Source organism: Hibiscus syriacus, unplaced genomic scaffold (genome assembly GCF_006381635.1).
Source record: "Hibiscus syriacus cultivar Baekdansim isolate YM2019G1 unplaced genomic scaffold, ASM638163v2 tig00001644_pilon, whole genome shotgun sequence".
Classification (NCBI taxonomy): Eukaryota; Viridiplantae; Streptophyta; class Magnoliopsida; order Malvales; family Malvaceae; genus Hibiscus; species Hibiscus syriacus.
In genome coordinates, this window is record NW_024061878.1 from 5,643,039 (window position 1) to 5,658,006 (window position 14,968).

At 37.2% G+C, this 14,968-nt stretch overlaps 1 protein-coding gene across 1 annotated transcript; it reads left to right on the forward strand.

The window, feature by feature from the left end:
* The first annotated feature begins 3,276 nt into the window (after nt 1–3,276).
* Nucleotides 3,277–14,768, forward strand: LOC120128923 (probable DNA double-strand break repair Rad50 ATPase). Its single transcript, XM_039146534.1, has 4 exons — nt 3,277–3,638; nt 3,792–3,902; nt 14,275–14,355; nt 14,486–14,768. Exons 1-4 carry the CDS (start codon nt 3,384–3,386, stop codon nt 14,558–14,560), a joined length of 522 nt encoding a protein of 173 aa, XP_039002465.1. The 5' UTR covers nt 3,277–3,383; the 3' UTR covers nt 14,561–14,768.
* Nucleotides 14,769–14,968: the final 200 nt, after the last annotated feature.

Consider the following 14,968-nt stretch of genomic DNA (forward strand, 5'->3'; position numbering starts at 1 on the left):
ACCCTGTATTTCCACATAGGCTTATGATACGTAGAAAAAGAAAATTTGACGAGCTTAATGGTGAGGAAACATCATTATCTCCAGAGGAATCATTTAGAATTCAATATTTCATCTGCATTGTTGATCAAGCTATTTCATCATTGGAAAAGAGGTTTGAACAATATGAATTGTATGGGAGTGTTTTTGGATTTTTGTTCAATTCTGATAAGTTGCAATCAATGGATGACATCAAACTCCAATCTTGAAGTATTAACTTTGAGAATGCTCTTAGGAAAGGTGAGTTATTAGATTTTGATGGACATGATTTGTATATTGAGTTAAAATTACTTAGGGATATTTTACCTAAGGAAAAAATGGGAGGAATGGATTTATTGAAGTTCTTGAAGCGTTTTAATTGTTTTACAAATGTCACAATTGCATATAGAATCTTATTGACAATTCATGTAACTGTTGCTTATGCAAAAAGGAGTTTTTCGAAACTGAAGTTGATCAAGTCATACTTACGGAAAACCGTGTCACAAGAAACGCTAAATGGACTTGCTTTAATGGCCATCGAGAGCGATATTTTGGAAGAAGTTGATACTGAAAGTGTTATAGATGATTTTGTTTAAAAAAATGTAATATGAGCATCACGTTTTAAGTGAATATGTACGAGTTTCTATATTCTTAATATATATCATGTAATATGACATTCTCTCTATAATTTAGTAAATGTTTTCTAGTTAATAAAGTCATCTTTAAAAAAATGAGATTTAAGGGCCTCTTTTTAAGAATTTGTACATGGCCTCCAACGTCCTAGCCCCAACCCTAACTTCATGAAGCTTTGACTCGTTCGAAATGGATGGGCTCCTATAACCCACCATGACATTGTTACAAACATTACGAGACGCACTGATGACCCCGTCATCAAAGATACTTAGCCCCCCACAAGACATGATTGGAACATCGAGCAACCCATCCGTATTAAAGCTAGCGTGAACCATGTGTAGAACATTTACGTCGGCCGGGAGACGGATCCTTTTTGGCTAGTGAGTTCAAACTACACAAGCTTGGAATCACACTGAATGCAGAACAGTCATATCTATCTAAATATTAGTTCCCACATTTTAACACTGGACACCCTTAATGGAGCCAGTAGCCTCCATAGAATCTACGAAAACATCTATACCACTCAGACTTCTACCATCGATGAAGATCTGATCTGATCTTCAAAATTCTCCACACGAAGCTTGATAGAAGAAATACATCCACTCATGAAGATATCTACCCTCTCCGGAATAAGATATAATTTTTAGGTCGAGATCAATATCCTTGCTTCATAAATAAATATAATGGTTGTGATTTTGTAGTATAATTATGTTATTTTTATTTTTCGAATTGTATTCTAATTATCTTTTATATTTAATTTTATTCAAATTACAAAATTTTGAGCTAGGCTGATGTAAATCTCTTCTACTCTATCTTGACCACTAAGGCTTTCTCCCTATATTGTGTAGGCGAGCACTTCATGCCAACCCCACTAAACCAACGCTTAAACCACAGGCATGCCTTTACCAAATACCCTTTACGACCCGTCACCAAATATATATACATACATCTAAAATTACACCAAAATTATTATAATAAATATTTTATATTTTTAAAATTAAGAAAAATGATTTCCACGCCAACTTATCATATATTTTTTCACACACACAGGTGATAAATTTATAAAATTTTATATATTAAAGACTTATTTTTTATGATTAGAATATAAAAAAAAATCTGCGCACAAATGATAACAATGATTATAGTTGACTCCATAGATGAATTAAGGAGCTTGACGAGAGCTTGTCTCTCTTGAAAATCATAAGCTTTTATATAATTTAAGTTTATTTTATATACCTTTTATTGATAGTTTATTTGTTATCCTAAATCTTTTAGAAGTTTAATAAAATTTTATAAATTCGCTCTTAACTAGGAATAGCAGTCCGTTATCGAAATAGCGACCGTTATGTGAAATCATTATTGTACGGTTATGATACCCGCAATAATCGCAATAACGCAATCATGATAAACGCAACGCAGTTAAAAATACAGACGCAATTTCAATTCAAATCTTTGCTTCTAACATAAAAACACAACAAAAAATATGAACACAATTTCAATTTAAATCCTTGTTCATAACATAAAATCTCGTATTCTTCTCTGATTTACTGGGATTAAAAATATTGTGCATGGAATTACTGATAATTTTGCCAATTTACAAGAAACTAGTAAAATTTTACTGATGTTAATTTAAGTGGGTTGTTTAAAGTAGGGGTAGTTCTATTGTACGACAATCTTAATATACAGCTAAGGAAATGTACTACCGGAAATGTTATTATTTTTTTAACATTTCTGGTAAAGCGATACTTAAAACATTATTTTTTCTACCGAAAATGTTATTTTCGCTAATTAATTTTCGGTAGAACCCAATATTAATGTTTCCAATAAAAAAATAATGTTTTAGGTAGCGCTTTACCGGAAATGTTAAACATTTTATGTAGCGCACAATATTAATATTTTTGGTAGAAAAATAATGTTTTAGATAGTGTTTTACTGAAAATATTAAAAAATAATAATATTTTCGATAACATCTTTATTTAATTTTATATTAATGTTGTCGTATCTGAGATATTTCGAGAGTAGAGATATGAAAGAAGATTTGATTTAAGGGTGCTTTTGGTTCACGGAATGTAAGATTATCAGTAGGAATAAAATATTACCAGAGAATAGGATTACTGGGAATGTTTATTTTGTATTTGGTTAGTTTAGCAGGAATGTAAGATTATCGTGTTTGGTTAAAGGAATAAAAGATTATTGGAATGTATATTTGACCAAATTGTCTTTAATATATATTTGTATAATATCACAAATTGTAAAATATTTATATATTTTCTTTAAAAAATTAAATTCATAATATTTATATAATTTTTTTTACAAAATTAAAAATATAAAAAATGTTTAATGAAAGGGTAAAATTTTTTTAACCCCTGAACTTCATATAAAATTTTAATTATAGATTTTTTTTTTGTAAATCTAAAATAATTTAAAGATAAATTTGTAATTTAATATTCGTAGAATTTTAATTATTCAATAACATAAAAAATATAACTTTTTAAAAAATAAAAATTTAAGAACATTTTAATCTAAAAATAAAACTCCCACCACATGATTATAATAAAATAAGCATACAAATGGTCAAAAAGTCATCTTTTCTAATAATAAAATCACTATTTTCTTTTGTGTTAAGGGAAGCTATTTGGTAGATTTCATAGCTTCAAAGCTAACCAGTCTTACAGTTATAACCACTGAAAGAGAGCCATCAAGCAAATTAAAGAAAAAGAAGGGATCGTTGTAAGATGGCATCAATGGGGACGCCAAAGCAGGAACAACAGCAATCGCAGGTGGAGAAAGTGAAGAACTCTGGCGTTAACATGAACAATGGAAGTCCAACGGACGATGATAAGGACGAGGAGATGACGGAATCTGTATTGGCGTTGTTTCGATCCAAAGAAGAAGAGATCGAGAGGAAGAAGACGGAGGTTAGGGATAGAGTTCAGGCTTATATGGGCCGCGTCGAGGAAGCCACTCGCCGCTTGGCCGACATCCGAGACGTAAGTTTCAGATCGTAGTTCAAAGATTTTGATTCACCTAGCGGAACACTCGATTTGCAAGGGGGGAAAAAGTAGTACCAAGTTTTACTGTAGCTAGGTTAGATTCAGATCGTCGTTTTGCTAATAAAACAATTGAAATTTATCAATTTGCAGGAGCTTGATGCGCTCATAGATCCGATGAGGAAGGAAGTTGCAATTCTTCGTAAGAAGGTGGACAATGTTAACCGGGAGCTGAAACCATTGGGACAAACATGCCAGAAGAAGGTACGGATTTTATTCCCATTACAATTGAAGATTGTTAATAGGGTAAATTGTGTTTTAGTACCTAAACTATAAATTTTAATCCATTTTAGTACTTAAATGTTTATTTTTTTTCAAAATCATGATTAACGTTAGTTTTTATTTAATTTTAGTAACCCGTCGTTAAAAATTTAACACATTTAGTACCTAAAATATTAAGTTTTGATCTATTTTAGTACCTAAACTTTCAATTGTTTCAAAACTTAACGTTAAGTTTTTAACGATGCTACTAAAATGAAATAAAAAATTAAACGTTAGGTATGATTTAAAAAAAAATTAAAAGTTTAAGTACTGAAACGAAACAAAATTAATATATTAAATAGCAAACACATAATTTACCCTTGTTAATATTAAGGTGAGTTAAAGTCGAATTAACTCAAAAAATTGATTTTTTTTTAAATTTGACACTAAGTTAAAAAAACCAGTTTAATCTATTATTTTATAAATTCAATAACTTAAAAAATTTAAATAAAATTTGAATTATAAAATAATATTCTACTAACTTGAAATTTTTAGTAATTGGTGGATTGATTTTTAAGTTTGAGTCGGATCTATCAATTATGCATAATATATGTATATTGCATATGAAAAATATATAAAAAATATATATATGTACATCGTATATGGTTATAGAAATCCATTTAAACTAAATACATATTAGATATAGCAGAAACAATAGATCCAGCAGAAACAAGAAGCAAGTAAAAGGGATTCATTGTGAATAATATGCTTTGCAATTACAACATCATGTTATTTATAGCTCAGCTGTAACAGAATTCTTAACGGTTTCAACAGCTTTAAACCGTTTACAACAAACTAAAAACCTGCATTTAGCAACCCTACTATGCACGTGTATGAACTGCATGAAGTAACTCAACATTCTTCCCACTTCTTCTTCCCTTCTTCAACAAGGCAACACTCGTATCTTTTCTCTGAATTGTTCAAATGTTGCCTTAACCAGTGGCTTAGTCATACCATCAACCACTTGAAATCCAACTGGAACATAATTAACATGAAGTTGACCAACAATAATTTTTTCCCGAACAAAGTGGACATCCAACTCAACATGCTTGGAGCGAGCATGACACACCGGATTGACGCTCATAGCAACAACGCTTGTGTTGTCACAACAAATGACAGATTCGTCCGGTAGAGACACACCAAGATCACTTAGCAAAGCAGTAAGCCGTGTAACTTCTGCTGCAGTATCAACAACACTCCTGTACTCAACTTCTATTATGGAAAGAGAGACAATCTTTTGCTTCTTCTAACTTCAGGCAACCAAACAACCCCAAGAAAAACACAATGTCCAGACTTGGACTTGTGATCATTAGCATCATTAGCCCAATCAACATCTGAGAAAGATTTGACACTTAACCTTGCATCTTCTGTTGAAAACACCAATCCATAATCCAATGGACCCGCCATATAACGCAAAATTCTTTTGACTGTCACAAAATGGACTTCACGAGGGGCCTGCATGAACTGAGCTACTTTGTTAACCGCGAACGCAATATCTGGACGAGTATGACAGACATACAAGAGAGCCCCTACAATACTGCGATACTCACGAGCATTTATCAACAGAGCACCATCTTGATCAGCAAGCTTCACAGCAGTAATCATTGGAGTACAAGTTGAAGTTGCTTGAAGCATGTTTTTTTAACAAATCACAAATGTATGTTCGTTGACTAAGTGCCAACACAACACCAACTCGTTTAACCTCAATACCCATAAAGTACAATAACTCGCCAAGGTTTTTAAGCGAAAGCTGACAACTTAGCATTTCTACAACCTGGTTAACCTCTACAGCAGAAGTCTCGGTGATTATAATATCATCTATATACACAAGAATATATGTACAACATACACCTTTGAACTGAACAAATAAAGATACATATGCTTTCGACTCTATACACCTGAGTTCCAAAAAACTAGCTTTAAGATTTTCATCCCAGTTGATTGGTGCCTGGCGAAGACCATAGAGCTCTTTTTGCAACTTACACACCAACGGAGAACCATCTGAAGCATAATGTTCAAACCCTGAAGGCTGCTTCATATAAATGTCTTCACTCAAGTCACCATTGAAAAACGCTTTGTTGACATCTACTTGCCTCAAGGCCCAGGCTTTGGCAATAGCCATGGCCAAAAATAACATACACCGTTGAAAACTTCACAACCGGGCTAAACTTGAAGTCATGTTCAAGGATTTGAGTAAACCCTTTTGCAACCAAGCGAGCTTTGTACCGATGCACAAACCCATCAAGGTTCTGTTTGAACTTAAACAACCACTTGCACCCCACCACGCTCTTATCACCAGGCAAGGGAACAAGGGCTCACGTCTCATTCTGAAGTAACGCATAATATTATGCATGAAACGTAGCAGTCCATGGAGCTGACTGAAATGCTTCATCAACAATGGATGGAACAACATCATCAAGGAACATAGTATAGATTTTTAGTTTAAATACCCCACACTTACTACGAGTCAACATAGGATAAGTGTTACCCATCGTAGTCACTGTTTACTCACCAGGCAAAGACTGAGCCGCAATATCAAGCTCGGTACCTGTTGTAGTAGGTGGAGACTGTGCAACATTGGGAACCTCAGGCAAAGCAACAAATACATCAATCGGTATTGACTGTGCTGAGCTTGGTTCAAGAGCACCTGAGCATGAAATAATGGCGTCTGACACCCTAGCAGTTCCAGTGTGCAACCTGTTAACATCCCCAACTATATCAAGGGACATGTTCAACTGTGAAACGGTTGCCGACTTCTTGGCAGAACTAGCACCTTCAAAAAGAAACTGTCATTCATCAAATTTTACATGGCGAGATACAGTTACTCGCCCATCAGGTCCAAGACAAAGAATCCCTTGTGTTGAGGACTAACACCTAAGAATGTACAAGGCTAAGATCAAAAGCCTAATTTATGGCTATTGAATAGGAACAAATGAGAAAAACACCTACATCCAACACCTTGAGTAAACCATAATCAGGCTTCTTGTAAAACAAACACTCAAACAGTGACCTTCCTTTTAACACCTTCGAGGGAAGCCTGTTGATCAGATAAACAACCATAACCATTGCATACAACCATAATTGAATCGGCAAGGAAGCCTGAGCAAGGAAGACTAAAGGAAGTTCAACAAAAAACATGTGTTTACGCTCCACTACACCATTTTTCTATGAAGTATGTGGGCATGTGACACGATGAGAAATGCAAGCTTCAGTGAGAATACGAGATAGACGACGATATTCGCCTCCCCAATCACTTTGAATAGCCAAAATCTTTAGACCAAACTGTGTTATCACAAGCTCTTGAAAGAGATGAAACGCATGAACAACTTGAGTCTTATCCTTAAGAAGATACAACCATGTATGCCTTGTGCATGCATCAACAAAACTGACATAATATCTATAACCATTCGAAACAACTGGAGATGGCCCCCATAAATCAGTAAAAACAAGTTGAAAAGGGGACTCATACACAATAGTTAAATAAGTAAAGGGGAGTTTATGACTCTTGCCCATGGGACAAGCAACACAAAGTTCATTAATCTTTTTCTTAACATTTACATTGATTGTTTTGCATATTTGCTCAAGGGTTCCATGTGAAGGATGCCCAAGGCGTCTATGCCAGAGATCATACAAACTATGTGAGGTAAAAACATTATTAACTTCAGCATGAGTACTTCGATCATCAACACAATCAACTTGAAAGGAGTATAAGACATCATTCTCTCGACCCTACAACAACACTTCTTCAATTTCTTCAATACAAACACATCAACATGAGGCAGGAAACTCAAAATACACACCATTATCCCTAGCATGCTTCGAGATCGAGAAAAGATTTTTTGCTATCTTAGGTACATAGAGAAGATCATTCAACAACAACGTTCGTGAAGAAGAACATAAAACATATTTACCAATAGCTCGAATAGAAAGAGAAACTTCATTACTAACAATAAGTTTACCTGGACCTGAAAAATCTTTTTGATTGATGATATTAGCTGAGTCAAGGGTTACGTGATGTGTAGCCCCGGAGTCAACCACCCAATGATCCTGAGCACTGGTGGCAACATGGCTCTGTGGCTAAGAGGAGTAACAAACCTGCGCCTCAACTCGAGTCTTTGTACATCAAGAGTAGTCTTCACCACCGATAGTAGCTGGCTCCAAGCTAGAGTAACTAGCCGATCCTAAGTCATCACGAGAAGCAGTACGACCAACCGTTCTACCAAAAAATATTTTATCAAAACGGTACCAACAATCAACAACAAGATGACCATTTTTTTCCACACAACTGACATTGAACGCGTGGACGTCCACGACCACGACCTCCCGCTCGACTTCCAAAACCAGATCCAGATTGCCAGAAGTGCTATCATGAAAACCATGACTTCCAGTCTTTGAACAAGAACCAATATGCACTCATCGGAAGAGAATCCTCCTGATAATCGAAACTGGTAAGTTGTGTCTCTGCATTAATTAACATTGAATAGATTTTATCAAGAGATAATGCGTCTTTCATGGTGGTTATAAACGCGATGTACGACTGATAATCTCAGGAAAGAACTTTTAATATGCTTGCAACATGCTCGGCCAAAGGAATCGCACTGTCACACGATGGTAACACATCACATACCTCTTTTATATGAGTGAGATACGTATGCTTGCTATCATTCCATTTCTTGAGAGACTGAAGCTTATAGTGCAGACTGATAACTGCCGTGGTAGATCTGTTTGCAAAGAACTGTAATATTGTGCTCCAGACCGTCGTTGTTTTCTCCGCTCCAATAAATTGGGACATTAAATGAGGGTTGATCGTGGCTAACAACCAAGAGGCCAGTGCACTATCTTGCGCAACATACTCTTCATACAAATCATTCGACACCGATTCACCACGCTAATCAACCACCGTTGCAGGAAGACGACGAAGAGAACCAGTTAGCAAACGTTCTAACCGATGACTACGAACAGTAAGTAGAATTTGCTACTTCCAAAGAAAAAAATTGGACTCATCAAGGATAATATTCACCTTCTTGTTTGTGAAGGTCTTACCAATAGGGGACTCCATCAACCAAGAAGACGACGCAGCAAGAAGCACAAACCCTTAGGAACAAATAGCGAATGATACCATATTAGATCTAGCAGAAACAAGAAGCAAGTAAAAGGAATTCTTTGTGAATAATATGCTTTGCAATTACAACGCCCTGTTACTTATAGCTCAGCTGTAACAAAGTTCTTAATAGCTTCAACAGCTTTAAACCGTTTACAACAAACTAACAACTTGCATTTAGCAGCCCTACTATGCACGTGCATGAACTGAATGAAGTAACTCAACAATCCATTTAAATATTGTAAATATTTACAATTAAATTTAAATAAAAACTAGAACAAATTGACTCGAATCGAAAAATTTCAAATAAAGTTTCGAGTTATAAAATATGACTTGTCAACTCGACTAACTTAAAATATTTTTATTCAACTTTACTTGAATCGAAATACTCATCCTTAATTAATGTTATTGGTTGGATGACTAATTAAGTGATTATCTCAATGTGCAAGCATAATAGGATTGTATTAACAGAGACTTGTTGACGAAAACGGGTAAAGAAAACGAAAGAACACGAGAATTTTACGAGGTTCGGCAATGTGCTTACGTCCTCGGTGCCTAGGCGGCGCTAGAAGTTTTATTCAATGATATTTTAGGTCTAGGTTACATCTCTATTTATAATAGAAAACCCTGGTACAAAAATTACAAAATCAACCCTGTACCGTACCGCGGGGGCTGCGCCCCCACACCCCCAACCCACATAATTCGTAACCCCACAACGAGACTTTTTATGAGCCATACATAACAAATCTCCACCTTGGCGAATATCCTGCCCCTTGGAAACTTCAATGTGGGTTGGGTTACCTTGCTTCTTTAACAACTCGAAACATTCAACAAGTCCAAGCAATGCTTGAACTTGTCTGTCGTAACTGGCTTGGTGAACATATCAGCGGCATTCTCATCAGTATGTACCTTCTGAAACAAAACCTCTCCAGATGCAACCAACTCTCTGATCTTGTGGAACCTTACATCAATATGTTTAGTTCTAGCACGATACACCTGATTCTTAGCCAAGTGAATAGCACTTTGATTATCACAAAGCAACTGAACTCCACCTTGTTGAACACCCAACTCCTTCACTAAACCAGTAAGCCATAAAGCTTCTTTTGCAGCTTCAGCCGCTGCCATGTATTCAGCTTCAGTTGTAGATAGTGCCACGACAGATTGAACAGTAGACTTCCAGCAAATAGGCCCTCCACCAAGAGTAAACACATACCCTGTCGTAGATCTTCTATTATCCAAGTCACCTGCATAATCTGAATCCACATATCCTACAACCAAAGGATTATCCCGCTGACTCCCAAAAATAATTCCATGTCCCACAGTACCCTTTAAGTACCGAAAGATCCACTTGACTGCATCCCAATGTTGCTTACCAGGTTTAGACATGTACTTACAAACTTGACTAACAGCATGAGCTAAATCAGGACGAGTACATACCATCGCATACATCAAGCAGCCAACAGCATTAGAATACGGAACCTTTGCCATATTTTCAGCTTCCTTATCTGTCTTAGGGCACTGTTCTGATGAGAGCTTAAAGTGATTCGCCAATGGAGTGCTAACTGGTTTCGCGCTGCTCATCGCAAACCTTTCTAGCATTTTCTCAACATAACCCCGTTGAGATAGCCGCAGTTTCCTTGAGTCTCTGTCCCTGCAAATTTCCATTCCAAGAATTTTCTTTGCAGCACCTAAATCTTTCATATCAAATTCCTGACTCAATAAAGTTTTCAAACCGATAACATCATCCATGTTCTTCGCAGCAATCAACATATCATCAACATACAGTAATAGAAAAATAAAAGAACCATCATCAAGGCTCTTAACATAGACACAACAATCATACTCACATCGGTTGTAGCCAATCTTGATCATATAGGAGTCAAACCGTTTATACCACTGTCTCGGAGACTGTTTTAACCCGTACAAAGATTTCTTCAATCTGCAAACTAAATGCTCGTTTCCAGGTTGAGTGAAACCTTCAGGTTGCCGCATGTAGATCTGCTCCTCTAAATCACCATGCAAAAAAGCAGTTTTAACATCCATCTGCTCTAAATGCAAATCCCAACTAGCCACCAATGCAAGTACTGCTCGGATTGAAGTGTGCCTGACCACAGGAGAAAAGATTTCATCATAATCAACTCTTTTCTGCTGTGAAAAACCCTTCGCTACCAAACGAGCCTTGAACTTCTCCCCCTCTTTTTCTGTTACTGCTGGTTTCTTCTTATACACCCATTTGCAACCAATCGGCTTCTTACCCTCAGGAAGGGGAACTAACTCCCATGTGCGATTGTGATTCAAAGACTCCATCTCCTCAACCATGGCTGCCATCCACTTGTCGTTTTCCTGACTAGTAACGGCATCATGAAAAGTAACTGGATCATCACTGCTAACAGTAAGTGCAAAAGATACCAAGTCTTCAAAACCCAATCTGTTCGGAGGCTTTATATTCGTCCGTCTCACCCTGTCTCTGGCGAGACTATAATCCTGCAAATCATCCGTAGTGGAACCACCAGAAGTCGGTTGAGAAGTTTCTGGTTTCTCAACTGGAAACTGCTCGAAATCTACCACTGTCGTGTCTTGCTTCTGCTGCAACATAGACTGTTCATCAAAAACGACATCTCTACTAATCACAACTTTCTTCGCAACTGGATCCCAGAACTTGAATCCTTTGACACCTTTCTTGTAACCCAGAAAAATGCACTCCTTCGATTTTGCATCAAGTTTGGATCTCTCATCAGCAGGTACATGCACATAAGCAGGACAACCAAAAATCCGTAAGTTATCAAAACTAACATCATGACCAGTCCATACCTCTTCTGCAACTTTCCCAGCCAGCGATGCCCTTGGCGATCTGTTGATAAGGTAACACGCCATGTTAACAGCCTCAGCCCAGAAGTGTTTGGGAAGCCCCGCATTCAACCGCAAACATCTGGCTCTTTCATTCAACGACCTGTTCATTCGTTCCGCAACACCATTCTGTTGTGGTGTCTTGCGCACTGTAAAATGCCTCTGAATCCCATGCTCCTTACAGAATTGTAGGAACTGTGAATCTGTGTACTCCGTACCATTATCAGACCGCAAACACTTGATTTTTCGTCCTGTTTGGTTTTCTACCTCAGCTTTCCACAGCTTGAACTTCTCAAAAACTTCAGATTTCTGTTTCAAAAAATACACCCAAACTTTCCGTGAAAAATCATCAATAAAAGTAACATAGTACCTAGATCCACCCAAAGACGATGTCGTGGAAGGCCCCCATACATCAGAATGCACATAATCAAGAATCCCTTGAGTTGTGTGCTTCGCAGTCTTGAAACGGACTTTAGTCTGTTTACCAAGAACACAATACTTGCAAAAATCGAGCTTACAGCTTTTGACACCATGCAACAAGTTTCTCTTGTGTAATTCTGCCATACCACGTTCACTAAGATGAGCAAGGCGCATATGCCACAATTTTGTCGTATCATCACAGGACTCAACAGAGTGAACTCCACCTGCAACGGTACTCCCTAACAATCTGTAGATATTCCCTGCAGTCATCTTGCCTTTCATCACAGTCAATGCTCCTTTAACAATCCGAATGGTTTCCCTATCCTCGTCAGCCTTAGGGATAAAACCATTCTTGTGCAAAGTGCCCAAGGAAATCAAATTCTTCTTCAAGTCTGGGATATGTCGAACACCACTCAACGTCCGAACGGAGCCATCGTGCATCTTAATTCTGACATCACCAATACCAACAATATTGCAACATCGATCATCACCCAAATAAACCGAACCAGAATTAACCGGCCTGTATGTCGAAAACCATTCCCTATTTGGCGTGATGTGATAAGAACATCCAGAATCAAGAATCCAAGCATCCGTCAATTGTGTCGTTGAAATAGAAAGCATATCACCCTCACTGCAATCAGAAGTATCATCCTCGACCACGTTCACAGACTTGGATGAGCCATCACGCTTCTCATCGGTCTGCTTTTTCAACTTCGGACAGTCTCGCTTCATATGTCCCGCCTCCTTGCACTTGTAACAGTGAATCGTCTTCTTATCCCTGGATTTGGATCTGGAATTCCGCTTCCCGGACCCTGCCTTCTCTGGCTTCCGTCCACGATCTCGATTACCCTTGACATATAAGCTATCGGCTTGAGAGCTTTCCCCTGCATTCTGCTTCCGCTGGTTGTGAGCCAACAAGGCTGCAGTAATCTCCTCAACGTTGATAGTCTCTTTCCCATATGTAAGAGTAGTCACCATGTGTTCGTAAGAGGAAGGCAACGAACACAACAGAATCATCGCTCTGTCTTCATCCTCAATTTTCACATCAAGCCGAGCCAGATCAGAAACGATTTGATTGAAGACATTCACGTGTTGCGCCAAATCGTGATCGTCCTGCATCTTCAGCCCATACAGCCGCTGCTTCAGATACAGTTTTGTCGTTAAGGATTTGGACATAAACTGACTTTCCAACTTCCTCCAAATTTCGTCTGGAGACGATAGATGCATGACGTGATACATGACCTCGTCCGCCAAGCATAATCGTATGGTTCCTGCCGCTCGCTGCTGCAATTCTTCCCAATCTTCCTCATCCATCGACGCCGGCTTTGTAGGTCGCAAAGCCTTCAAGATCCCTTGCTGCGCCAATAGATCTTTCACCCTCGTTTGCCATAATCCGAAGTTACCCTGACCATCGAATTTCGCGACTTCGAATTTTGCTCCTGACATCTGATACCAATTGTTGACGAAAACGGGTAAAGAAAACGAAAGAACACGAGAATTTTACGAGGTTCGGCAATGTGCTTACGTCCTCGGTGCCTAGGCGGCGCTAGAAGTTTTATTCAATGATATTTTAGGTCTAGGTTACATCTCTATTTATAATAGAAAACCCTGGTACATAAATTACAAAATCAACCCTGTACCGTACCGCGGGGGCTGCGCCCCCACACCCCCAACCCACATAATTCGTAACCCCACAACGAGACTTTTTATGAGCCATACATAACAAGACTAATGCATGATTTTATGTTAACAATGAATTTATAATTTTAGTGATAAAAACAAATATCACTACAAATAAAAATATATTTAAATTAAATGATAATTTAAAATTTTAATAGCGATTATTCTGTCAACTCCCTCTATACATCCCTAAGGGTATATAAATACCTAATTGTATATAAGTCAAATTGGACTGATACAATAACAAATTTAATATAATCATCTCAGGAAAGAGAGTACAAAGAATCCCTTGAAGCCTTCAACGACAAGAACAAGGAGAAAGCACAACTGGTTAGCAAATTAATGGAGGTAAATAATACACACACACACATGTATATATATATATATATATATATATATATTCATTAGGAGCATTCATTTACTGCAGCATTTACATTTTCTGAGTGAGATATATATGTATACGTTTTCTGGTGTTTAGCTGGTGAGTGAAAGCGAGAGGCTGAGGATGAAGAAACTGGAGGATCTGAGCAAAAACATCGAAAACCTTCACTAAGTTTGTGCTGCCTACTACAACAACATATGCTTCATCTTTTTCCTTTTTTTAATCTTCCATTGATGTTTGATTTGCCTTTTAATTGTTTCTTGATTCACGTTCTTCACTGACCCTTCTAATGGGAAAGCAGTCACTGAACAGCTTTTGCCACAAAACAGGGACAACTATCTAGGGCTGGATTTGATGTGTTAATATGCTTAGTTTCTTACCCTTGATTGCATACTGGTTTGCTCTTCTTTTGTGTTACTACATCTCATTAATCCATCTAACTAAAAAAATGTATCTGCTTTGAAATTTGAGAAATGAATGACTGAGGTTGACAGTGGATAATAAAGAAAAAAGAGTTATTTCTAGTTAAACATTTTAATTTTAATTATTCATTTTTCATCTAACAATCTCAAAAAATAC

Coding starts and splice junctions, on each gene's coding strand:
- LOC120128923 (XM_039146534.1), top strand. CDS start 3,384: ATGGCATCAATGGGGACGCCAAAGCAGGAACAACAGCAATCGCAGGTG. Junction 3,639..3,791: donor GCTTGGCCGACATCCGAGAC/GTAAGTTTCAGA, acceptor ATCAATTTGCAG/GAGCTTGATGCGCTCATAGA. Junction 14,356..14,485: donor TGGTTAGCAAATTAATGGAG/GTAAATAATACA, acceptor TCTGGTGTTTAG/CTGGTGAGTGAAAGCGAGAG.